Source organism: Bos indicus x Bos taurus, chromosome 6 (assembly GCF_003369695.1).
Source record: "Bos indicus x Bos taurus breed Angus x Brahman F1 hybrid chromosome 6, Bos_hybrid_MaternalHap_v2.0, whole genome shotgun sequence".
Taxonomy (NCBI): Eukaryota; Metazoa; Chordata; class Mammalia; order Artiodactyla; family Bovidae; genus Bos; species Bos indicus x Bos taurus.
Window position 1 is genome coordinate 66,448,007 of NC_040081.1, and position 27,457 is coordinate 66,475,463.

Below are 27,457 nucleotides of genomic sequence, written 5' to 3' on the forward strand. Positions count from 1 at the left end.
GGAAGGGTGATGTCATCTGCATATTTGAGGTTACTGATTTTTCTCCTGGCAATCTTGACTCCAGCTTGTGCTTCAACCAGCCTGGCATTTCACAAGATGTATACTGCATATTAAATATGCAGGATGACAATATAAAGCCTTGATGTACTCCTTTCCTAATTTTGAACCAGTCCGTTGTTCCATGTCCAGTTCTAACTGTTGCTTCTTGACCAGAATACAGGTTTCTCAGGAGGCAAGTAAGGTGGTCTGGTATTCCCATCTCCTTAAGAATTTTCCACAGTTTGTTGTGATCCACACAAAGGCTTTAGCATAGTCAATGAACCAGAGGTAAATGTTTTTCTGGAATTCCTTTGCTTTTTCTATGGTCCAACAGATGTGGCAATTTGATCTCTGGTTCTTCTGACTTTTATAAATCCAGCTTGTATCCCTGGAAGTTCTTGGTTCATATACTACTAAAGCCTAGTTTGAAGGACTTTGAGCATTACCTTGCTAGCATGTGAAATCAGCACAATTGTGCAGCTGCTTGAACATTGCTTGGCATTGTCTTTCTTTGGTATTGGAATGAAAACTGACCTTTTCCATTCCTAAGGGCATTGCTGAGTTTTCCAAATTTGCTGGCAAATTGAGTGTAGCACTTTAACAGCATCATCTCATGGAAGATTCTTCTCATGGAAGAACTTAAAAAATATTTCCTCTTCCTTTAGGATGCAGCAACTTTTCTGGCAAATTATTCTTCTTGCTCGCCCCAGTAGAGCATATTTCAGAGAATTTTACATTTACACATTGGACTTTATGATTTTCTTCTCAGCCAGACAGTCATATAACCAGCAGCTTCTTGGGAATGTGTTAAGAATTTTTTCCCCGTGCCCAAACCACATATCTGCCAGAGAAGTTACGAAGCTACATGTAAAAGAAAACAGTGTTTTATGGATTTGCTTCACCTGATTTCTACTTAGAATAAACCAAGCATGTACTTATTACTATGTGACTTTCCAAAATGAGAGAAACATTTGGATCATGGTCCTGCATGATGAATTTGCACCACCATTACCACCTCCTCACTGCTATTTACTTAAAAATCCTACAATGATAAGATCACTAGGTGACCTTTTTATTTTTTTTTTAAAGCCAAATAAGTTTGGACTATTTTCCTCAACTGGTAGGGCTGCTATAAACTAGCTCATCTCTCTTTCTTGAAATTCATATCCTTATACATGCTCTTTCATGATAAGATCACTAGGTAATTAAGACTTGCCACATAACTCCCATACAAGGCAATACTAAATGAGGTTTATGTTTGAGAAGCTGGGTGACCACATCAATCATGGCATGTTTACTGAAGAACTGGGTGCCTCATCAGATCTACTCCTCACATCAAAGAGGTCTTTTGCCCTTAGTTGGACTTACATCCTAGCTCTGTATTTTTCTGCAACCTAGCAAGTTCCTTGACTTTTCTTATCATCAGTTTCTTCATTATGTAAAGTAGAAATAACAATACTACTTGTCTTATAATAATGTAGATAAATTGAGATAATACATATCAAGTACTCAGAACAGCCTGGCATATAAGTAAGGTTGGTCATTATTATTCTGTGTAAACTATTCTGGGAAATAAATGAAGAATCAAAAAATGTGAGTGATATATATCATTGTAGAATTAAGAGAGCTATCATGTTGTATTGATTTTTAAGTAACCACAGGAAATTTAGGGACAAAAGAAGTCAAGGGGATGAGAAAGGCTTCATAGAAGTCATGAGGCTTGAGCAAGGCCCTGAAGAATTTGAATAGGAAATGTAAAAACAATCATCTGTGGACCCAGAGGCAGCAGCAGGAAGGAATGTGCCTGTAAAGCACAGATAAAAGACCAGTCTGGAAAGAGAAGAAGAATGTAAAAGGATATGAATTTGAAGAAAAAGAGATGATCTAGCTTATAGCAGGCCTACCAGATGAGGAAAACAATCTAAATTTATTTGGTTTTAAAAAAATGGAAAGAAAGAGGACTTTTGACCAAAAATAATTTATTTCTGTCTCTCAAGAGTCCCTTGGACTGCAGGATCAAGCCAGTCAACCCTAAAGGAAATCAGTCCTGAATATTCATTGGAAGGACTGATGCTGAAGCTTAAACTCCAATACTTTGGCCACCTGATGTGACGAACTGACTCATTTGAAAAGCCTCTGATGCTGGAAAAGATTGAAGGCAGGAGAAGGGAACAAAGGATGAGATGGTTGGATGGCATCACCAATGTGATGGACATAAGCTTGAGCAAACTCCGGAAGACAGTGAAGGACAGGGAAGCCTGGCAGGCTGTAGTCCATGGGGTTGCAAAGAGTCAGACATGACTGAGCAACTGAACTGAACTGAAGGCCCATTTCCTCAATCATAGATGGCCATCTTGTTGTGTCATCACATGATGGAAGGCTGGAGGGAACTCTCTGAGATCTCTTATATAAGGGCACTAATTCCATTCTTGAAGGCTCCACCCTCATGTACTAATCACCTTCCAAAGCCCCACCTTTTATCACCATCACATTGGGGTTAGGATTTCACTTGGGAATTTAGAGTGGACATAAACATTCAGTCTATAGCAATTGGACATGATTGTACTATAGCAGGTAGGCCTTTAATAGAATTCAGTCATGGAATAGTGAGAGCTTTCAGGGAAATAGAGGCACCAAAGATCTCCTAATGCTATTTCCCTCACCACGCACTGCCCATGTTTCTTTGCTTCTCTTTTTGGCAAAATTGCTCAAAAAAGTTCTATACTTACTGTCTTTTGTTTCTCTTTTCTTATCATACTATCTCTCAGGCTTTTGCTCCCTTGCTCTATTGAAACTGCTCATGTCAATGACATGCATGTTGCTGACTAATAGTCATTTTCAGTCCTTATTTTACTTCTCAGCAGCATTTGATAGAACTGACCATCACTTCTTCCTTTATAGACTTTCCTCACTCAGTTTTCAGGATACAACATACTCCCACCCCACTGGTAATTCTTTCTCATCTCCTTTAGCTTGCTACTTCTCTTCTCTGATCCTCTTAATGTGAGGGCTCAGCTCTTGGTCTTCTTATCTTCTCTCTATACATTCGCTCTCTTGGCCACCCAGATCAAAAAATGAACAATATCATTTTTGAATACACTGAATACTCACAATCAAAGATATGAAAAAGTGTTGGTGAGGAGATGGAGAAATCTGAACTCTTCTGCATTGTTGGTGGAGTATAAGATGGTGTGGCCCCTTTGGAAAACAGTTCTGTAGTTATTCAAAAGTTACACAGAGTGTTACCACTTGACCCAATAACTCTAGTCTTAAGATATATACCCAAGGGAATTGAAAACATATGTTCACACAAAAACTTATACATAACTGTTCATGGTAACATCATTCATAAGAGCCAAAAAGTGGAAACAACCGAAATGGCCACCAATTGATGAATGGATAATCAAAAGGTGGTTCTATCTACTCAATAGACTACTATTCAGCCATAAACAGGATTGACAAACTGATACAACATACAACATGGATGAATCTTAAGAGATTATGCTATGCTGAAGAAGCTAGACAAAAAAAGCATATATTGCATGATTCTATATGTGAAATGTATACAATAGGCAAGTCCATAGATACAGGAAGTAAATCAGTATTTTTCAGGGGCTGAGGAGAAGAAATGGGGACTGACTGCTATTGAAAATGGGGCTTCTATTTTGATGAAAATACTCTGTAATTGGTGATGACGGTTACAATAACCTTGTGAAGATACTAAAAACAACTGAATTGTACACTTAAACTGTGAATTTTATGGTATCTAAATTATATCTTAATTTAAAAAAAACTACAAGGCTTTGAGCTTCCTTTTCATAGTTTACAGGTACAGGCCCAGCATCCTGGGCTAGATTTATTACTACAGGTGACTGGATCTGTCTTTGAGGTTCATGGAAGTCAATCAATAAGGAAACCATCCTGGATTAAACAGTTCATACATGACAAATGAATTCTGAAGTTAGAAACTTTGTCCTGGGAATACACATTAGGAAAAATTATGATGTGAATCTTATATCAGGGGCTATTAGGTAATACAATAGATGCTGTCTTTGCAGTTTTGCCTAAGACACAGAAACATTCTTTGGAAGGATGTTTCTTCTACTGACCAACTCTAAAGGATTAGGGCATAAAATCAAATTGCAACTAACTCTATAAAGGAATTTTTGCCAAAATAGTATAGCCTATTTCCAGATGATCTAACTTTTATAAAGATAAGCTGATGAGGCCAAGAGACACAAAGAATCACATTTCTTTAGACCAACTTCCCCAAATACCAGATGTCTCAACTGAACATTTGGCAAGCATTAGGAGGCAGTCTAAATTCTGATTTGTATTGCTGATTAAATAAATGTCCATATGTTTTTGATACTGGATACGCAGGTAGCAAAGTCAATATACTGTCATGAGAATTTAGGGGCTTGATTTATACCCTTATCCAATCAAAGAGCCATCATACTTCCAGCTGGGGTGAACTCCAGAGATACCTACAGATGGAGGTAAAATGTCTTTCAGCTTCAGAGGAGAACTCTGAGTCCTCTCATTTGGACAAGCACTTAGTTGAGAGTCTAGCATTTCTGCTGTTAGACATGGGAAGCATAATTTTGGTCTGAGAAAACTCTAAGTGCAGGTGTTTTTAATCAACTGCTTCTATCATGAAAGCATTTCAATAGAATCCCTGCAAAACGTGTCACTTGGTGTAGATCTGCATTTTTAACAAACTAGCTCCAAAATATACCCCCTCAAGTAGATGAATGATCTCTTTGGATTTAAGGTATGTTTGTTTTGGATACTATACTACAGTGCTTTTCTCTATAAATGTTTACTGAATGAGTGAACGATTTAATGAATCTATATTATATTATCAAGGTAATATTAGAGTTGAATATTTTTCTTATACAATTTTAATAGGAATGCCACGCTATAAGTGAAGCTTTCTCAGATGACAAAAAGATTTTCCTTTTAAAAACTGATTATTTACTGATATGTCTTCCCCATTATGTTATAAGCTCTTTGATGATGTTATTCACCTTTGCATCCTCCACACAATGCCTACTCCTGTGCAAGGTCCATAAGCAGATGCTCAAAAAACAATAGGAGAAAGATATGGAATAGAACTAGTTGGGATTATTTTTTACACTTCAAGATTTGGATGCACACTCTGTTCAGCAGTACCAAGGCAGGTCCATAGAGTGACTACTCCACCCCAGAAGCTAAAGGAGGACAGCTCTTTCCTCTCTCCTCTCTCTGACAGCTGGAGTATAGGTCAGTGACTAGTCATGGCCAAAGAGACCTTAGTAGTAGGGACTTTGGATCTGGAGGGAATGACTCAAAGATGCAGGATTACTTAAGTGTTAATTTGAAATACCAGTGGCAGAACTGTGAGTTTGCAGCACAGCAACTGGTCTCCAAGCATAGTGGTAACCACAGCTTCCTAAGTATCCTAGTCCCATGGTAAGAATTTGGCCTTGTCCTGCCAATGATCTTTATTCCTGCCCCAGCCTGACTTTCTAGATATCTGTCAATTCATGAGCCACCCATGTACACTGAAGAGTAAATTCAAAGGCAATCCAAAAGTATATTAAAAAAGAAACCTAATATTACCTTTTGTACTCACTTCCTTGGAAGATGAATCACTTCTTACCCCTTAACTCAGGCATATAACAATTATGGTTTTTCAACCATACTGTGCTCTCTCAAATTTTCCTATCCCTCCTATGAAATACAGTTATCTTTTAAAAAATCCAAACGTCTATCTAGATTTTAAATATCCAAGATATTGCAAAGATTTTCCCACTATGTTAAAGAAATGAAACAATGGAGTAAAGAGATTTTTTAAAACTCCTATATACACACAATAGCCAAAACCAGAAACCACTAAAATGAATACTTCATCAATGGATCAATAGATTTAAAATAAGGGGCTTCACTGGTGGCTCAGTGGTAAAGAATCTGCCGCCAATGCAGGAGACACTGGTGCTATCCCTGGTCCAGGATGATCCCACATGCTGTGGAGCAAATAAGCCCATGCATCACAACTACTGAGCCTGTGCTCTAGACCTAGGAGCTGCAGACGCTGAGCCCGCATGCTGCAACCACTGAAGTCCACATGCCCTAGAGCCCATACTCTGCACCAAGAGAAACCACTGCAATGAGAAGCCTGCACACAGCAACTAGAGTAGCCCCCACTTGCCACAGATAGAGAAAGTCCATGCAGCAACAAAGATGCAGCACAACCAACAATAAAACTAGATAAAGCAATTTTTTAAATATGGTGTATCCACACAATGGAATATTATTCAGCCATAAACAGAAATAAAACACTGATACATGGATGCATGAAAACATTATGCTTAGTGAAAGAAGTCAGATAATGATGATGTTTCCACAACATTATGAATACACTAAATGCCACTGAATTGTACACTTTAAAATGGTTAAAATGGTGAGTGTTATGACATGTGTTTTTTCCACAATAAGAAATTTAAATTTAGTATCCCCCAAATTAGGAGAAATATAAAGCAGAATATTTTAAAAATGATTCCTTCTGTTTACAACAGAACAGAGTGGCTTGTCAAGAGAATTTTCTGGTTATAAAATCTTTGTAGTTCCAACTTTACCTTCGAACTCTCAGTGGAGTTGTGTCATTATGTAATCAGGTTTCCATATTAAGAAATTACCCTGTGTCTGGCGAGAGGAAAGTAACGCTCTTCCAAAAGGCATTTAATTTATCTCTGATCACAATCACAACTCCTTTCATTTAGACACAATGAGGAAGTTGTGAAAATGAAGTACCGTTTAATGGATCTTGACAAATATAATTTTTCCACTCTGGCAAAGTTTAAAGCTCTCTTATTACAACAGTTACTCAATTTTCCAAAGATGTAGGACTTCACATGGGAAGAATAGGCTGAAGATGCTAGTATTTACATAATTCTTCAAACTGGGTTAACAAGAATGTGCTGCAGGTTGCTACCCCATAATTAGATGGCTCATTATTGTAAAATATTTCAAGTTTGCTCAGTGGAATACTGGGAAATGACATTAACTCAGTCTTTTACTCTAGAATTTTATAACGTTTTATTTCTATCATTTCTATATTTCCCCCAAACCTCACATTCATCATCAGTAAAAGAAAAAAATATGTGTGTTTATATGTTTAATTGTATAAACACACACACACTCACACATATATTCTAAGACCTTTCAATTATTGTTTTCCAATCCCAACAGAACTAGAAAAGAAAGCCTTACACACCAAGAATCCCACTTTCAAAGTATTGATTTCAGTGTGTGTGTATCAAAGCCAGAGTGATTGTCTTTTCATTCTAACAAGCAAAAATGGTGAACTCTTTCCTGATTTACATTTTCTGCAATACATAGGGTAAATTGAAATACCAGCAACTTCATGTTCTATTTCTCAACTTATTGAAAAATGTGTGTTGCTTAAAAATGCATTTTCAATACTCTCTTGGGGGAAAATTGCAAGATTTCTCCATCAGATTCCTCGGAAGAAACCATCTTAATGCTTTTATAAATAACAAAAGAATTTCATTTCAGGAGTCCTTAAAATACAATCATTTCATTTACTTTTAGAGGCTTTATTAAAGTAGGTTTTCAACCCACACTCTTCAGAGCAGGTGCCTGTAATTAAAAACAGCCCTCTCACCTGATCCATTTCCTGTGCTTTTTGGGTGTGAGAGCACTAACTCACCCGGAATTCATAAGGAAGACATTATTGCCAAGTCCCATGAAGCCCTCTGAGAAATTCATCAGGGCTACAAACTACTGACCTTACCCTAAACCCATCTGCTTGCAGGCCAGCTGACTCAGGGTCTCTTGCCAGCCATCCGCACACACGTGGTGTTCCATGGCAGATCTGCGAGCCATCAGGAATGAGGAGTTCACGTTTGCAGAGAGGGTCACTGAGTGGGGAAAAAAAGGAGGGGCACTCTAATTTAAAACATCTCTTCTCATGAAACCACATGATAACATGGCTTTATTTTACTTGCAGACATTTATTTTTATTTCTTTTAGCTAAAAACTATTTGAATTCTTCCGCTCTGCAAACCATAGTGATCACCACGTGGCAGAGGACTAGAAAATGAGTTAGATGTGTTGTCTGCCCTCCAAGAACTAGAGACTCAGGGAAATGGACAGGCAATTCTCAACTTTTTATTATGAGTTAGAAGATGGCCAGAGGGTCCCATTCCCATGAGTTTATCCAATGATTTGCAAAAGAAGGAGCTAGTTGTAACGTCATTCAAATTGTTTCCTTTCAAGAAGGTCTTTGAGAATGAAAATGTGTGAGTGATGTTAATTTGGGATTAATGTGGCATATGGGCTAATTCTTCTTTTATAAAAGAGAATCCTCTGTACTTCATACACCACAGATAATTTATGGAAACATTGCACAATTAATGACAATACATTTCATAATTATGATTTGGCCAGATGATGCCAAAATAAGGACCAAGGGAATGGAAAGAGGGATAAGTGTAGGACGACAGAAAGAACCAAACTCAAGATTATAAACTGCAACACTGGAACACCAGTGGGAGATGCCTTTAAGTCCTGTGCATGGAAGGTAGTAGATAGACAGAAATCTCATCTGGATTTGGAGCAAGAATATAGGGCAGACAGAAAGGCCACGCTAATATCTTATTCCAGGTAGTGTCAGTGATATAAGAATGACCAACTATTGATAAATGTTAAAGTTGAGGGATGATAGAGTTTAAAATTATATTCATATGGAAAGTTATATGATCATAAAAATTTGAACCCAAATATTTTCATGTGTAAGACACACAATAACCTGGGGGGATGTGTTCTGTGAGTTGGAAACGGCATTACAAATCATGGATGACTGCTTTTACAGTAGTAAAGTAGAATAGATGAACTTGGTTAGTAAGATCCATAAAACCAGTTAGGATTCATTTAACTTAAATGGCTGCCAGGCGTCAGAGCAGATGGCAGAAACAAGCAGCTCACCACAGTCCCACTCATCGGAACTGTCTATGCAGTCGGCTTCACCGTCACACCACCGGTCACGTGACACACACTCGTGGTTTGCACATTCTAGCTCATCAGCTTGGCAAAACGCTGGTAGGGGAACAAGAAGGGAGGAGACAAACATTTTAGGAATGGATGGGATTTTCACTAACAGGCATCTCACGGTTTGCCAACAGGTGCATCAAAGGAGGAAAAGATGTGGTGGCCGAGGCCTTCCAGTAAGAGTCAATACAGAGGAGCAAAGCTGGTACGATCTCATTTCTGAGATGTCCACCCACACAAACAGCAAGCATTTAAACAGCTCTACTATCTCCAAGTGACTAAGCTCTCTAGTTCTAACCACAGGATTGAAAAAGTGGCACCCAGAGCAGCAGAAATCCCAAAGATGACAGCACAGAACTAAATTCTGAAGTGGCTTGAGCTGAGCACTGGGCATGAGCAGACTGGAGTCACTCTAGGATGAAACCCAGCTCTGTCCACATATATGGTTAGTTTTATCTTTTTTAATCTCTAGTATTAAGTGACTCTCAAGTCACACACTAATCTTCTCTTGGGTTTTTAAAAACTATAGCCAAACTCCTTAATTGCCTATCTAACATCTATTACTTTTCTTTCTCCTTTCTTAAGGGAATCCGATTTTTATTCAGGCCTCCACACCAGCCCCTGTCCAGGGAAAGAATCCTAAGTCGTTTAAATAAGACATGGCATTTTTCTCACTACAATTGTATTTTCCTGAGTACAGTTATTAGCCCAGGAGCAAACATGGCATCTCAAATCAGCGTTTCGGCTTGTGGTTTTGTAGGTTGTACTTTACAAGGTGGTTCCTGACCAAACCCTGCCATCCAAGGCTTCGTGTCCTAACCTGGAAGAGAAGTGACCCGGAAGAGACACCTTCTTTTCTTATTGGTTCTCCCTAAGGATGCTTCTAGACCAATATCATCATGCATATGTTTTACACATTTGATTGTATTTGGCATATATTTTTCCAAGTGAAGTTTTAGTCAAAAAGTCTGAAAATACAAAAAGCTTTTGACATGTATTTCCAAATTTCTCACTTATCCAAAATGAGGGGTAATTAATGTTTAAAATAAAATGTCAAAAAAATAAAAATAAAATAAAATGTCACATTGACAAATGCCCAATAAGTACTTACAGCAGTTTTTTTCATCCATGTTATCAGGGCAGTCTGGAAACCCATCACAGATGACTGTGTGCTTCAGACATTGTTTACTGGATGGACATTCCCAAAGATCTCTCTCCTTACACCCTGGAGACAAAAGGAAAGGTAATTTGCAATAGATGTGAAGGTGAAATAACTATGGCTTTGATCAAACAAAGTAAAAAAAGAATGACAATATAAAGGGAGGATTTCTTTCTTCTTAACAAGTTTTGACTCCTGTATACCATGGAAAATGTAATTTTGAAAGTATAAATGCTTGGTAATCTCCATATTGCATTATACATAGTACATCTCTTCCAGGAGAAGATCAAAAGTGACATATGGCAAACAGGAAAAAAATGAAAAAGCAACTGTACAGTAACGTTCATCTTTTGCTGTTCCTTTTGCTTTCTGAGCCAATTTGCCAACACATACAACTCATCTCTAAAACGATGAGCTACACTTTTAAGCAAATATGCCCAACCTAGTGATCTAAATGTATATTATCTTAAAATGTAATTTCAATCAACAAATGGTAATGCCATCTGTGTTTTAGCCAAAGAGGCAACTCCTATGCCAAATATCTACAAAACTAGTTTATGAGCCAGGTATGAAAGCCATTACCCTCAGTAATGTAGCCAGAAATCTAAGATTAGAAACTATCTATTGTATGAGAAATAAACACAAAGACTATAAGCTTGAATGGTAATTTGTCTATAAAATAACAAGCTCTTGCAATGAACTTAATAAATGTCATTTGATTCACAGATAGTGAATTTATATGTTCGCTAAAACATGCCAAATGTCTAATTGTTCTTGCCACTCAGGTTGGACCCATGACTGTCACCATGTTGTGAGGGTGTGGAGGAAGAGACCACATATATTCATCTTCGAGCATCTTGACTCCCCTGCCTAGAATGGCAGCTAGCCCTCAGTAGACGCCCAACACATATGAATTTTAAATGGAACTTTATTTCATGTAAGAAACAAAAAATCTCTTGTTCCTAGAAAAAGGTAGTTTAGTTTACAGTGAATGAAACACCAAGCAGTGATGAAATAAGGAGTGTCTTTAAAGACACTATTTCTCATCAGCTGCTACTGCTGCTGCTGCTAAGTCACTTCAGTCGTGTCCGACTCTGTGCGACCCCATAGACAGCAGCCCATCAGGCTCCCCCGTCCCTGGGATTCTCCAGGCAAGAACACTGGAGTGGGCTGCCATTTCCTTCTCCAATGCATGAAAGTGAAAAGTGAAAGTGAAGCCGCTCAGTTGTGTCCGACCCTCAGCGACCCCATGGACTGCAGCCCACCAGGCTCCTCCGTCCATGGGATTTTCCAGGCAAGAGTACTGGAGTGGGGTGCCATTGCCTTCTCCGATTTCTCATCAGACCTGGTACAAATCATTCAGAGAAATGGCATGGATGATTGACTCAAGTTTCTTGGAGTCCCTCATAGGAAAATAATCTGCTTTAAAAAAGAATTTTCATTGAAAAATTATCAAAATAAATTCACAGAAGAGAGATTTTTACTACGGGAAAAGTTAGGTTTAAAGTGTTTCAGATGCTTAGCAGGTAAAGAATCCACCTGCAATGCAGGAGATGTGGGTTGATCCCTAGGTCACGAAGATCCTCTGGAGGAAGAAATGACAACCCACACTAGTATTCTTGCCTGGGAAATCCCATGGACAGAGGAGCCTGCCAGGACGCAGAGTCAGACACAGCTGAGCAACCAACCATGCATGGTCGCACCATTCAGGGCCTCCCTGGTGGTCCAGTGGTTAGGACTCTGCACTTACACTGCAAGGAGCATGGGTTTTATCTCTGCTCAGGGAACTAAGATCCCACATGCCACACGGTATGGCTGAAAAAAGGTGGGGGGGGGGGGGCGGTTAATGAAAAGTACAATAAAATATTTTTAAAATAAAGTGCTTCATCATTCAAACATATAGGACCCTGGGAGAGTATCTGACCACAGAATTGTATAGGAAATAAATAGTGAGAATCCTTCACTAACTATCCGGAATTGTCTTAGGCCCAGGGACATCTATTCTAAGAACTCATGGGGATATTATTTGGAGTTTTCAGCTAACCGAGAATATAGACGTCATCTGGAATGTTCTGACAATGAGACTCTCATCACAAACGACACCACTTGCTAGCAGATGATGAGAGAAAACAGCATGAGTCTTTCTGACTATTCACAAGAGTACAGAGAAGAACCTGAACACGTGGAATGAGCTGAGAAAAGACCACACAAGTCAACCCACTGGTCTAGAAGATCTGCATCCTCACTGAGGGTAGTAATAGGAACTAACACTGATTATCCACCCTAAATCCACATTCTAGATAATAGTTTTAGTTCTTAACACCACAATGTCAGAATTACAATCATCATTTCCTAAGTGAGGAAACTGAGAGTTAGAGAAAATAAATTGCTCCAAACGCAGCCTTATGGAGAAATCTCCAGTTGGGAAGAAGGTCCAAGTCCTCAGTTGCAGCCGTCTGTTCGTTGAGAATACATAGCACGTGCCAGGGGTAAGAGCAAGGGAAACAGAGCTTAGAGGCAGACACCTGGATTTAAGCCCCAGCTTCAATCTCATTAGCTGTGTGACCTTGGATAAGTTTCTTAATGTCTCTGAACCTCTGTTTCCATATCTCTAAAATAGGAATCATAACACCTGCTACAAAGGGTTGCTATAAGGGAGAAATGAGTACTCTCTGGTCAGTAATTTCCCTTCTGTATATTCTCTTTTCTAATAAAAGTTTGTGCGGCCTAATGCCCTCTTCTGTGGAGTTATGATGAGCATAAATGAATTAGGATGAAAAAAGGTCAGGACATGAGTCCCATGGAAGACAATACTGTGATTTTGTGAAGAAACCATTCTCTCTTTAAAGTGACATTTTTGGTGTAATTATGCTTTAAAAGGAAGAGGGTATAACTCCATTAAAAATGAAAAACAGATACGGATAGGATGGGATGTCTAATGCAGCTGTAGGTTATAAAATCAAATAATTGTTGATGTCAGGATAACAGCCACCCCTGCGCAGAGTCCATGGCCATAACCACTCACAGTGCTCACTGTGTGTTGCTAAAGTGGCAGTTAATCCCAGTTTTCCTGGGACTTTGCAGGTTTGAGCATCAATCTACCCCACTTCCAAGGAACCACTCGCAGTACCAGACAAACCAGAATGGTTCATCACCTAAGTGTGCTAAGCATTCTGCTGGGTTCTTATTCATTCTCATTTTCACAAAAATTCTGTGAAGCTGGCTTCCCTGTCTTGGGCAGATCCCACTTGAACTGGGGAACCTTGTCTCTCCATCAAAAAAGTTGTCATTCACAAACATAGGGAACTGACTTATGGACACAGTAGGACAGGGTAAGGAAGGAGAGGGTGAGATGTATGGAGAGAGCAACATAGAAACATATATTACCATATGTAAAGTAGATAGCCCATGGGATCTACTTTATGACTCAGGGAACTAAAACAGGGGCTCTGTATCAACCTAGAGGTATGGGATGGCAAGGAAGGTAGGAGAGATGTTCAAGAGGGAGGGGACGTATGTATACCTATGGTTGATTCATGTTGATGGTTGGCAGAAACCAACACAATGCTGTAAAGCAATTATCCTTCAATTAAAAATAAATAAAATTTTAGAAAGTTGTCATTATAGGTGAAGAGAGCAAACCACCTTAAAACAGATGCTTCTTGTACTTTACGAAGCTCTCAGTTATGCAAATATAAGGTAATTAGGTCTGTTCATCAGGGCTGCTAACTTGATCAGTATATCAGATAAAAAGTATTGCCACAAGAAAAGAAAAAAGTATTGCCACGGAGGAGCTGCTCATGAGAGCAAGGAAGAAAGGCCCTTCTGCATCCTGGTGCTAGTAGAGGCTGGACTGGGCTGGATGTAGCCATCTTCAGCCAGCAGCTGTCCCAGTGGCTATGGATGTGACCTCAGGGTGGAACACGGCAGCTGAACAGTGAGGTTCAGGCCTGGCAGGTATGACGGCCCCTCCAGAGCCTGGGACCCCTGACTATGGAGCCCAAATCTCAAACAAAAGCCATAGTACCTGTGGTAACAGCCGGGTCAAAAGGACCTGCCTCCCACTCCTCCCCCAGACTCCAGGCCTAAGCATCAGGGGCAACCAACACCAGCACAAATCATAGAGCTCTCGTCTCTGACCAGAAAACCCCAGTGGACTTCCCAATTCCTGAGTCACCTCCCCCTTTTAGGGGTGGCATCTTCATGCCATCCTCTCCACATGTGCTGGCCCAGCACCCTGGGAAGAGGCAGCCTGAAGAAACTGACAGGGCTTTATATCGTAGCATTGCGGTCATCCTCCATGTGTCATCCTGGAGATGGAGACATTCACCATCCAAACAGGCACTTCCTCCAGGACAAGGTGCCACCCTGATATCCTGTTCACTGTGTAAATCAGGGACTTCACCCAGCCTGCTCTCTTCTGCCATGTATAAGACCTGCTCGGTCAGAGACCAAGCTAGACGAGACTTCTTCCCTCAAGGGAGATCCCTGAGGTGACCTGGGGGTGGGGGGACATGCCTCCTGGATTTCCTAGCACTATGCCAGGTGGGCTCTTGGTTTTTGCCTTCTGAGGACTGAATAAGGCTTGCTATAAGCATTCCAAGCTGTGAGGGATAAAGGAAGGTTTCTCTAAATGTTACAGGTGAGAAGGCTGAGGCCCAGAGAAGTTACGTAACTGGTCAAAAGTCACACAGCCTCCAAGTGCTAAATCAGGATTTAAATCCAAGTCTAGGTCTACATGGGCTTCTCAGATGGCACTAGTGGTAAAGAGCCTGCCTGCCAAAGCAGGAGACATAAGAGACATAGGTTCAATCCCTGGGTTGCGAAGATCCCCTAGAGAAGGAAATGGCAACCCATTCCAGTATTCTTGTCAGGAGAATCCCATGAACAGAGGAGCCTGGCGGCCACAGTGCATAGAGTCACAAAGAAGTGGACACAACTGAAGGAACTTAGCACTCTAGGTCTACATGGACTTCCCTAGTGGCTCAGCAATGAAGAATCCCCTGCAATGCAGGAGACCTGGGTTCGATCCCTGGGTCAGGTCAGGAAGATCCCAGGAGAAGGAAATGGCAACCCACTCCAGTATTCTTGCCTGAAAAATTCCATGGACAAAGGAGTCTAGTGGGCTACAGTCCATGACGTCACAAGAGAGTCAGGCGTGACTGAGGGACTAAATACACACTAGGTGTACATAGAGCATGTAGTGCCATTCCAGGCTGCCTGTCCCAGATACCAAAGGAGACATCGAAGAGCTAACAAGCAGAAAACTCCCTAAAGGGAAGGAGAATATCTATTCCTTAATATGCAATAATTAATTTAATCAGAGATCAGGCCTAAGTCTCATCCTGAAAGTACATTTGCAGACACGCAACATGAGATGAACACAATGACCCTCAATCTGCCTTCTAGTCACAGAGCAGGAAGTTAGTCTCTTCTACCACAAAGGAACAAAGAGACACAGAGGCATGGAGACTGGCTCTCCTCAGTGTTAAAAAACATAACAGTTAAGTTCTTCTTTGGACTCCTTAAAAGTATTTATGTATTTCTTACAACAGAAAAAAAAAAAAAAAAAGTCTTTTGGAAAACCTTTAAAGTCAAGCTGTAAACCCCACCGATATCAGAGCCAAAGGCTTTAAACACAGCTATGGGGGTGTTGGGGCTTCCCTCAGGCTCAGACCGTAAAGAATCAACCTGCAGTGGGGGAGACCCAGGTTTGATCCCTAGGTTGGGAAGATCCCCTGGAGAAGGGAATAGCAATCCACTCCAGTATTCTTGCCTAGAGAATTCCATGGACAGAGGAGCCTGGCGGGCTATGGTTCATGGGGTCACAAAGAGATTAAATTCTATTTCTTTAAGGGGGTTTTGACTCCAAGAAGAAGTTCAGGTTAGAATAAAATGTTTTATTACATTTTATCACCCAAGAGGAGATCAAAGATAGATAATGAAATGGTTTTTAATCATTTGAAGATAAACAGAAGGTCCCTCAAGACACTCACATTTGTATTGTTGTCCATCTTTCCCTGTATGCTGAATGCCTTTTATGTAGAGTAGTGATTGATTAGTAATTGTGAAGCTGTATTCACGTAACAAAGGGTTTTATTTCTCCAGTAGATGCGGAAAAATTGTTCGAACTCTATTCTCATTTAACTGCCCCATTGAGAGGACCTGCTGCTCACATCACAGCCCAGGAACCACCTTACTCCTGCCGGCAGCTTACCTCCTTGTGGACACAGACCTAAAAAAGCTAACCTCAGTCTCACAAGCTCAAGTTCAAATCTATAATGTAAAGGCAAAGCTCAGAAGTATAATCTTGCTGTTACTTTCTTTAGCTTGCCATTCCTTTATGCCCCTCTTATTCATTTCTCCACCCAGATTATATCTCCATAGCTTAGATATCAATGCTTAAGAAAGGTTAGAATGAAAATAAGCCTCTTTAATCCACTTGCTAGACATACAGCCAACTTCATCTACATAGTAAAGGTTCAACTAATGACAAATTATTACTTTAAGACAAGAAACAGCACTGACTCTGCAAACCAATCCTACCCTTTAGGCTTCCCTCCCATGAAGCAATTCTGGAATGATGTGTTCATATTTACATAATGCTTCCAAACACTTGCTGAAAACATTTCTAATAATGCCAATATTTCCAATATAAATGTTGTTTACATTAACAATTACACAAGCAGTGCAACTTCAACAAAAATTTACCACAAGAGCAGGAGCTACTTCAGAATTTAGCATTACCCATTGCTAAATGCTTAATGTGTATATTTGACAAGTATTTACAAACGGCCTGCTCTGACCACCATGTTTTCCTGCTGCATAAGTGTCAAAGAAACAGCGTAAATTTCCAACCCATCAATTCTTTTACAACTAAGTTAAAGAAGTATTGCTCTGAGGGGAAAACCTAGTTATGTTGTTAGAAGTTCTGGAGGAGCTACAGATATGTGAAAGTGAATAGTTAATTGTCACATTATTCAGTAAAGCCCAAGCATTTAAGTGCCCTCCACACCACAATGGGCAGAGTAAATCAGAAAGACCTGAAGCATGGTGTGAAATGCTGCTTTGCTGGAGCTGGCGTTTGTATTACCAGACGGCACGCCTGCCCACGCCCATGGAAACAAAGGGACAAACTGAGCAAGGAGGCAAAATCGGGAGTGGATGGTTTCCCAGGAGTTCTCTCTGCGCTGGGCCTTCCTCTACTCCCTCATTTGACTTTAAGTGCTGTGTTCTCCCAAAGCATGGGGCATGCCCACTCAAACCCCTGCATATGTTCCAAAGGGGATTGTACATAAAATATTTATTATAAGTCATTTTGAAAAATATGATGAGAAATTAATTTCTCATGAACTAATACTGTTGGGGGCAATTAATACCCTCAATATATTAATTTACTACTGACTTTTAACTTTCCTCAACTAGAACTCTCAATAACATCATCAGTATTTTGAGTGTTTTATAGAGATTAGGTAATTTATTCGATAGTTCTGGTGAGCCTGTAATTGTGAGATTAGAGTATGCACAGAAACTTATAGCTTACCTAGAAATCTGACATTTTAGGATCATTTGTAATGAACAGAGCTTTAAATTTCTTCTTCACCAAATATACTCTAGACCTTAGACCATTTAATCTTCCGAAGTCTTTTTTTGAGACTAAGCATTTGCATTTCTCAAATAATCAGTCCCCTATTGCAAATTTCGATCTAGCCACCCAATGGAATATCATGTAACCTCTTTGAACAATCTAAGATAATTTAGTTTAAGCTGCACCTCAAAATACCATAGCCCATAGTTAGTGAAAAGAAAATCCAATAGATTCTTAATGAGTTATTTATATAGGGGATTGTCAATGAGTATTGACTTATTTATTTATATAAAGACCACAAACAAAGCAAGCAACAGCAGCTTCACAAAAAACTGTATGTTCCTCCCCAACAAAATTACCCCTGGTCATTGGACCATCATTCTGACAGCTCTGATTTTCTAGAAAATGCACTTATCCATATTTATCATAGCTGATAGGATTTCAGTTGATTGCTTGTGACATTTTGTCTAGACCAGAAGGGCAATGTCTACTATGGAAAACTCATTTTGGGGAGCAAGGCAATATTTCATCCTTCAAAGGCCAAAAGAATAAAATGATTTCAAAAGATGCATTGCCTCATGTGTTTTCAATAGCAAAAAAATGTCAGGTTTTTTAAAGCAGAACAACCTAAAGAGTCATAACCAAACTATTCTTTGGCTAGCCCTTCAATCATTTTGCTTTACTCCAGCATATTACTTAGTGAAGAGCATTGTCTGTTTTCAATTCCCTGATACATTTTGAGGTTCCAAGTACAACGGTAGCAGGGAAGTAAAATGGGAATTAGCTCCACTTAAATTGCCGTTGGCATTTCCTGCCTTTGCCATGGTGATTTTGGAACTCTAAGGCAGAAATGCCAGGAAGAGTTTTATCCTCTGTGGGCAGAGACAAAAATCATAGAGGGCATGAAATTTAATCCCAATTAAACTTAAACTTTGGAGCCTGCAGTCTGTCTTTGTGTATCTAGATGCCTGTTTAACAATATGGGAATTATAAGTAAGGACAGCATTATCCTGATCTTATAACAGATGACAACTGCTTTAGAATCTCTCAATAAAAATAATCTCTTACATTTGTGAAGAGCTTCTCATTTTACTGAGGGTTTGCAGTATGTCATCAAGGTTATAAACAGAAGTGTAATTTAGGGAAAATCAATGGAATTAACAGGAAAAACACTTATAACTCATGTCTTGCTGTTTGATAATTTAAGAAGTAAATGTCTTAACATTCAGTCCTGCTGCTGCTACTGCTAAGTCCCTTCAGTCATGTCCGACTGTGTGTGACCCCATAGACGGCAGCCCACCAGGCTCCCCTGTCCTTGGGATTCTCCAGGCAAGAACACTGGAGTGGGTTGCCATTTCCTTCTCCAATGCATGAAAGTGAAAAGTGAAAGTAAAGTCGCTCAGTCGTGTCCGACTCTTAGCGACCCCATGGACTGCAGCCTACCAGGTTCCTCCACCCATGGGATTTTCCAGGCAAGAGTACTGGAGTGGGGTGCCATTGCCTACTTAAAACTGTCAGTAAACAACGGACATATCTTAACACAACCCCTTATCCTAGTGTATGTTTGAGAAAAGTGCCATCTCACATACATACCACAGTTTTCTTCATCACTATCATCATCACAGTCAGCCTGGCCATCACATCTTCTGGAAGCCAGAACACACCGTCCTGAGCGGCACTTGAAGTGACTAGGTGAGCATTCTGTAAAAAGCAATGGGCCATATTACTGCCAACAAACAAAACCCAGACTCATCAGCTATGTTATTCATTTACGTGTCGGATGATGTGGAGAAGATATCACTGAAGATAAGGATGGTCCTTCACCAGGCTGAAATCACCAAAGTTTGCTTGGTTCTCTTCTGTCTGCCCTCAGCATCTTTTTCCTTTATCCTTGGCATCATCTCTCCAGATTAGCTGTTTTGTGTCTTTATGCTTTCCAACAATTACCTCTCTTTCTGAACGGACAATTGCTGGAGCCTGAAATATCCTAGGAAGCCAATGCTTCTAACTGCCCTCCTTTCATTTGTCAAATTGCTTCCCATTCTAATCTTTCCACCTGGTGAGCAGGCATTTCTCTACCTGATCATCTCACATGGCCAAGGTATTTGAATGCTTTGCACTTGAAGCTGAGCGCCGAAGAATTAATGCTTTTGGATTGTGGTATTGGAGAACACTCTTGAGAGTCCCTTGGGCTGCAAGGAAATCAAACCAGTCAATCCTAAAGGAAGTCAGTCCTGAATATTCATTGGAAGGACTGATGCTGAAGCTGAAATGCCAACACTTTGGCCACCTGATGTGAAGAACTGACTCATTGGAAAAGACCCTGATGCTCGGAAAGACTGAAGGCAGGAGGAGAAGGGGATGACAGAGGATGAGATGGTTGGATGGCATCAGCGACTCAATGGACATGAGTTTGAGCAAGCTCCGGGAGTTGGTGATGGACAGAGAAGCCTGATGTGCTGCAGTCCATGGGGTCACAAAGAGTCGGACATGACTGAGCAACTGAACTGAACTGAACTGAAGGAGCCATGGCTTTATCTTCACTGTTACCTTCAATATCCTCTAGTATAAAAGCAGCTTCCATATATAATGGACTCTGTGAGTTGTGTTTACAATAAACACGGAGATTATTATAAAGTCATCTCTGCAATTTATCTTTAAAATGAATACAGTGTCTAACAGATGAGTATTAAATTCTTCAATGTAATCAAGTTTATAGATTCACCACCTACATAGCCTTTCTATTGGCAATCAAATAAAAACAACAACAAAGAAACTTCTAAAGGTAGCTGATTTATTCATTCATGTTAGATACTGCAGTGTAATTGATTTAAAAATTAACAAAAATTAACCTTCGACTTCATCATCAGGCATTAGGCAGGTTTGATTGTCTGCATTTTCCTCTGGAAATTGATTGCAATCTGTGTCTTCTGGCCACTGTAGACCCACAATCCCAAGAACAGACTCACAGCGTTCTTTGGAATGCTCACAGAGAGCTCTAAAAGAGCAAAAAAGACAACATTACAGGCAGAAATAGCTACACCAAATGTTAGGCATCTACACAGGACTCTTAATTCTGTACAGCGTGGGTCAGTGTATGTATGTGGTGTGTGTATGCAGTGTGTGTGCGTATCAATGTATATATGGATGCACGTACACATAATAGGTATGTGGGAAACCAAAATAAGGGATATCATGACAAGGGAGATAGATTCCTGAAACACAGTTTCACCAAAAAAAACTCTACTGCAGGAATGGAAATAGCGTTGTTCCCAGAACGTGGATTCCCTTCTCCAGTTTACCTTTCTTGCTTTCTCTTTTGTCTTTCAGGCAGACACATTCTCCAACATTTTTGTTTCAAGCAAGTCCCCAACATCACTTTGGGCACTCTCTCACCAAAGGGCATTGAATCTACACAACACCCGCAGCCCCTTCTGGTGCCCTGTGACTGGGCCATTTCAAGTTTTAACCTGGCTTCCCTAAAGGCAATACTTCAGCTTACACTAATATGGTTGAAAAACTTGGTGCTTCTCCCAAACCCATCTATGTTGAGCTCAAGTTGGTAAAAAATTAAATGTGTTGGCTTTTGTTAAAGAAAAGATATACTAAGCATTGCTCTAGGTGTTTCAATGTGTGTTACTTCATTTGTACCCAGAATATTTTAAATCGAGGCATCAGCATGTCTCAAAGAAGATGTTTTTTACTTCAGATGGGAAAAAAAAATGTAGTTTTGCCTCAGTATATAACCAATAAATTAGTTTTTTAAAATGTTAAGTAGACATAACCAAAGTAAGTTCCTAGGCAAATTTCTCATTTCCTTTTAAAGACATTCTCATTTCTCAAAAGTTTCCAACTTTAAACTAAGTTAATATCAACAAGATAAAGAATGGCTTAGCAATTGAACAGAGAAGTTTCTGAAAAGTCTCCATCTTGATTTAACTGTCTAGATTTAAGACAGAGCATAACTTAATGCTGGTTTAGCCTAGGAATCTGGGACAAAGACAAAGCCATGGCATTCCCATATGAAGCAAAAATGAGAAGCTCAACAGTGTTTAACAACTATCTGTTGGATTGAATAGTTTTGTTGCAGATTAATATAAGGTGTATATAACTCAATTGCTGCTGCTATTTTAAATTAACCAAAATATACTTATTTTCAGATAGAAGTCAGGTACTGCCTGACTCTACCACTTTTTTTTCCCCTGTAAAATAGAATAAAATAAATGGCACTACAACTCCATGGCACACCTGCTCATATCATAATCTGTGTGGTGTTCAACCACAGAGACAACAGTCCCAAAAGATTACTTTGAGGATGACAATTAAAGTATTTAGCACATTATAAGGGCTCAATAACATTAGATTTTTTCCAATTCATAACTTAAAAACTGAATTTTAAGATCAGTAAACAAACCTGGCAAAAGCAACTATGTGCAACCCCATGAGCATATCAGTATTTACTCTCTTTATACAAAAAATATTTTCTTACAAATATCATAAGGTCAAATTCTCTTTGATAGCTACTAAAAATGAAAGACTGCAGCCTACCAGGCTCCTCCATCCATGGGATTTTCCAGGCAAGAGTACTGGAGTGGGTTGCCATTGCCTTCTCCAAAAATGAAAGATGTATATATGATAAGAAACAAAACTAAAATACCTAGAATCAGTTCACCAAATTGTTCACTGTATAGTATTTCAAGACCCATCTCATCTTAGGCATTTAAATATGAAACCTAAATCTTAAAATTATCAGTTATATGAGGATATAAATTTGTTCCAGAGAACACTATGTTAGGGAAATGTTTATACACATATGAAAAGAAAATCAAATACAAGAATTTGTTAAGTACTATTAAAAGTAAGTATTCACTATCATCAACCTTGCTTAGCAAAAATGGAATAAGATTTACAAATAACTTAACATAAAACTTGTAGATGTTTTATTAGTAATATTTTAAAAGGCATTTAACAGAAATTTCAGTATATTTACACAAGCCTACATTGTATTATTCTATTTGTACTTTTTGTTCAGTTTCCCAAGTCATTTTGAAATTTTATTGTTTTCTGTCCTGACTCTATAGATGACCCTTCCTTGTCATCCATTTGATATTCAGTATTTAATTTGTTTTCTCATCTGTTCACTGTTTTGATATTACTGCTTTTTCTTTAAGTTCTGAACGACTTTTGATCCAAACATATGGTTTTCACAGTTACCACTCACATTTAGGCAGGCACATCTGTGTATTCACTCCGTGATGGAAAGCAGCCTGAGAGCAGCCCCACCTCTGTGACAGCCACTTTGCATGCGCACATTCTCTGACTATAACCCAGGACACAAGGCAGAGAAGAAGGCCAAACCACCACAAAGCAGGGAGCTGTGCTCCTGTCCTAACATCAGAGCAGTGTTTAGTCTGGGCTCACAATCGACTGGCAAAGCTTCACTTTTTTGTACATTCGTCTGATCTTAATCTCACAATAACTCAACCCAACCATCATCACAATCGTGATCTTATAAGTAAAGGAACTGGCATTGGAAGAGCTCAAGGAAACGGTCTCAGGCTAAAAGTAGCTAGAGAAAGAGCCAGGACTTGAATCAGAAGGTGGACTGCAGTGTCGTAGTCTTAACCACAGGACATCACTCATATCCTAAGTCCAAGCCATCCTCTTGAAATGCTGTCCTGAATTTCACCCAAGCAGGTAGAAAAACTCTGTGTTCATCCCCTGTCTATCCTGAGAGGTTGGTGTGATGTCTCCTAACTTTTGACACAGTTAAAAAGCAGCATTTTAAATATATCAACACTGCTAGATCAAGAGGCAGACAGATCCCTCCTTCTGCTGTCTCACATTTAAAAAACCACTTCTTGATCCACCATAATGAAACATGTGATTTTATTTAGTTAAAGTCCATGAACTATTATCAAAGGCAGTTCATACCCCTCATTTGGTTCTTCAGTAATGACTTCTCACTTAGATACTCATTTTAGAATTCTACTTCTTTACCATTTTAGTATGTCATTTGTTAAACACAGAGCTTCTTAGCAAAGTAGGTACTTTGTCTAAACTCAGACTAAATCTTCATTTCCTTGGTTCTCCCTGAGGGACAATGAGGATGCCTGGGGGAGATGCCACTGTGTTACCTGCAAGGCGGGATACGCTGCTGTGTATCCTCGTCACACTTTGGTACCAAGATGGTGCAAGCAAAGAACATGAGGTATTTGTAACAGTTGGTTTGAACAAGTGCAGGGAAAAGAGAAGACTCCCAGCTGATGGATGCTTCCTTTTGAGTCCTGTGGCCAAGGTAATTCGGAAAATTTGTATGGTTGTAGGGCAAATTCAAGCAGAGTTCCAACGTAATTGGTTCACACTGACCTAACAATAACAACAACAAAAAGCCACACATACAGATACATATTATATATTTTTATTTATAAAATTTCATTTTGTTTATATTTATAATATAAATATAAATAATGTAAAATATATAATATATTATATTAAAATAATATAAATAATGTAAAAACAACTTTCTTCCACATGTAAAACAACTTACAAAATTAAAGTCTATTTTAGAATCTTTCTTAAAAGTATTTAAGACTAGAACGTAAGCAGTACATGAGGTTGCCATCAAAAGATAGTGTGGTTCATGAGGTGTCTTGACAAGCCAAGATTCATTTCTGTATATGCATCTGCCAGCACACTGCCCTGAATGAATATTTCAGAAAGTCTTCCTCATTTTCCCCTTGGTTTCACTTATCTGAAAGTGACTCCTTTTCCTGCTTCCTTTACTTTAATTTGTCATCTTCTGATTTATCCATTACTTCTAAACTAATGCATTCCCCATCACCCTGCGAGCCACTTTTAAAAATTAATGAATTTAGCTGAGGAGGCAAGTAGATGACTTTTTCCTATGTGTTTTGTGGTTAATAAACATATGAAAGTGAAAAGTGAAAGTCACTCATTCGTGTCCGACTCTTCGCAACCCCATGGACTGTAACATGCCAGGCTCCTCTGTCCACGGAGTTCTCCCGGCAAGAATACTGGACTGAGTAGCCATTTAGCCATTCCATTATCTAAGGACTCTTCCCAATCCAGGGATTAAACCCACGTTTCCTGCATTTCAGGCAGATTCTTTACTGTCTGAGCTACTAGAGATTCACTGATCAACGTGTAAAGCTACACAATTCCAGGGCAAGAGGAGGCTGAGGTCCATTAGATAGCCATTGCCAGAGAGATGGTCCCTAACCCTTAGCTTGGCATCCAAGGCTATTTCACACTCCAAACCACAGCCTAACTTTCTAGCCTCATCACCCATCCTATCTCATCAGCAATATTTGCTTGATGACACCAGACATTTTAAGAATTGCATGACTTCATGATTCCTGTTAGTTTTTATCTCTTTCTTTCCTTCACACACTTGTAATCACCCTTCAAATGCAATCATGTTTCTACCTGTCAGCACTTGCTTCCTGGAATAATCCTTTCCCATCCTCCTCACCAAGCTAATTTCTCCTTGGTCTGCAGCACGCAGCACAAACATCTCTACCAGGAAGCCTTCCTGGCCAACCACTCTCCCTCTTCCACTCCCAGAAGGAGCACCAGAGTATCTCCAGGACATACCTGCCATGCCCACATGGCCCTCTGCTCTATTCACTTACTTACTTGTCTTCCCCACACAATTCTGAGACTTCTGTGAAATGAGACTTTCTTTTTTTAAAAATTGAAGTATAGCTCATTTACAATGTTGTGTTAGCTTCTGGTGTATAGCAAAGTGATTCAGTTTTACATACATAATTAAAATGAATTCTTTTTCAGATTCTTTTCCATTATAGTTTATTATAAGATATTAAATATAGTTCCCTGGAGACCTTATTTCTTGATTTCATAGTCTGCACCAAGCATAGTGTGAGAATTAAGGGAGGAAAGGAGGAAGAAAAGTGTCAGAAACCATCCTGAAAGTGAAGTCACTCAGTCATGTCCAACTCTTTGTGACCCTGTGGACTGTAGCCTATCAGGCTCCCCCGTCCATGGGATTTTCCAGGCAAGAGTACTGGAGTGGATTGCCATTTCCTTCTCCAGGGGATCTTCCCAACCCAGGAATCGAACCCCGGGTCTCCCGCATTGCAGGCAGACAATCTACCATCTGAGCCACCAGGGAAACCATCCTAGGCATTTTAAAATGTAAAAATAATTCAAAATATAGTCCAAGCCATTGAAGCAGTCTAAGTCTCCAGGGATATAACATGAACAGGTTAGGCCAGCAGGACTGGACAAAATGCTTGAACCCAGAGGGACAAAGTGGACAGAAGCAGCTTGGGAAGACTTCCCAGGACAAAAGGAGTTTGGACAGATTTGGGGGAAAGCAGCAGCAAGGCTTTCTGTCCTTTGTCTGCTGTAGACATGCCTCATTCCCAGAGGAAAGAGGTGATCAACAGAGTGTCTTTGTAGAATCAGGCCGGGTCCACCAAAGCCCTCATGCCTTAAGGGTAATTATTCAAGTTAAATTTAATTATTTAACTAAGAAGGAAAACAGATTAGCAATTAGGACTGCAGTGAAATAGTAAAACAGCTCTGGGATGATTTCTCGATTTAAAGAATCTGAGGGCTTTTCAGAGACTATGCTATAGGAATCTTGACACTGATCAGATTAAAAAGCTCATGACCACATATATAAGACTCAGTTTACTGGGGAAGAAGTAACTCTCTAAAGCTGGTGTAATCCTGAGGATGCCTACAGTGCAGAGAGAAGGAGATGGAAGAGGGATGGGGTTTGTCCAACTTCTGAAAGAGGAGTAACATGAAATGTTTGATTTCAGATTACACACAAAAAATGCATGTTCGTTATAAAGACAATAAAAAGATGCATATAGGAAAAGTTCTCCATTCCCCACCTCCCTTTCTCTTAACTTTCCTCAAAACTAAAGACAGTTTTAATCCTTTCAGGCCTTGCACTTGCTCATGTTTATACACGTAAGAATTTACACGCATAGGCAGAGATATGTCTATGCTTTCGCCAAAGGATAACTGTACTATCACTAATACCTTTCAACTTGTTTTTGTTGCTTGATAACCTATAATGACCAAGCAGCAGAAACAGCTCAACCTCTATGTTTTTCCTAATTTCTTCAATATACTTAAAATTTTACCCCCCAAAATGGGATCATTTACACATATTTTGATGCAGTCTTTTTTCCCCTGTAGACACCTTTTCTTTCTCTTTTCCTCAACCACCCTATCAAGTTTTGACTTTCTTATCTGTTCATTTCATTGAGATTAACTAATAAACATATCGTGTGGACAACTTTTCTCTCTTTTGATATGTAGGGGCTGTATCACTTTTGATTTGGGATAAGATACGAGCTTTAAATATTTCAGTGTCAAGGGAAATGAAAGGATTAAGTTATGATCATATACTACTCTGAGATCTTTATTGAATGCGTTGAGGTTGATTGAATCCTGTGTTTTGTTCCTTCATAATGGCATTCTTCACGGAGTGCTAAGCAAGATAAACTCTCAAGATATCTGGCAACCTCCAATTCTGGGATTTATGGTACCAAACTTTTTTTTATCTTAAGCATTAGACTCACATATGAGCCTGATTTACAACAGCCACTAGAGGG

At 39.5% G+C, this 27,457-nt stretch overlaps 1 protein-coding gene across 1 annotated transcript in view; it reads right to left on the bottom strand.

Annotated features, from left to right (window-relative positions):
• Window positions 1-27,457, bottom strand: part of CORIN (corin, serine peptidase) — a 308,663-nt gene that overhangs the window by 50,621 nt on the left and 230,585 nt on the right. The window contains exons 11-16 of the mRNA XM_027544426.1: window positions 23,978-24,209; window positions 20,693-20,838; window positions 19,434-19,541; window positions 10,205-10,318; window positions 9,031-9,141; window positions 7,838-7,964 (exon numbers count right to left, since the gene is read on the bottom strand). Of these exons, the coding sequence (XP_027400227.1) occupies window positions 7,838-7,964; window positions 9,031-9,141; window positions 10,205-10,318; window positions 19,434-19,541; window positions 20,693-20,838; window positions 23,978-24,209 (838 nt within the window). The remainder of the gene's footprint in view (window positions 1-7,837; window positions 7,965-9,030; window positions 9,142-10,204; window positions 10,319-19,433; window positions 19,542-20,692; window positions 20,839-23,977; window positions 24,210-27,457) is intronic.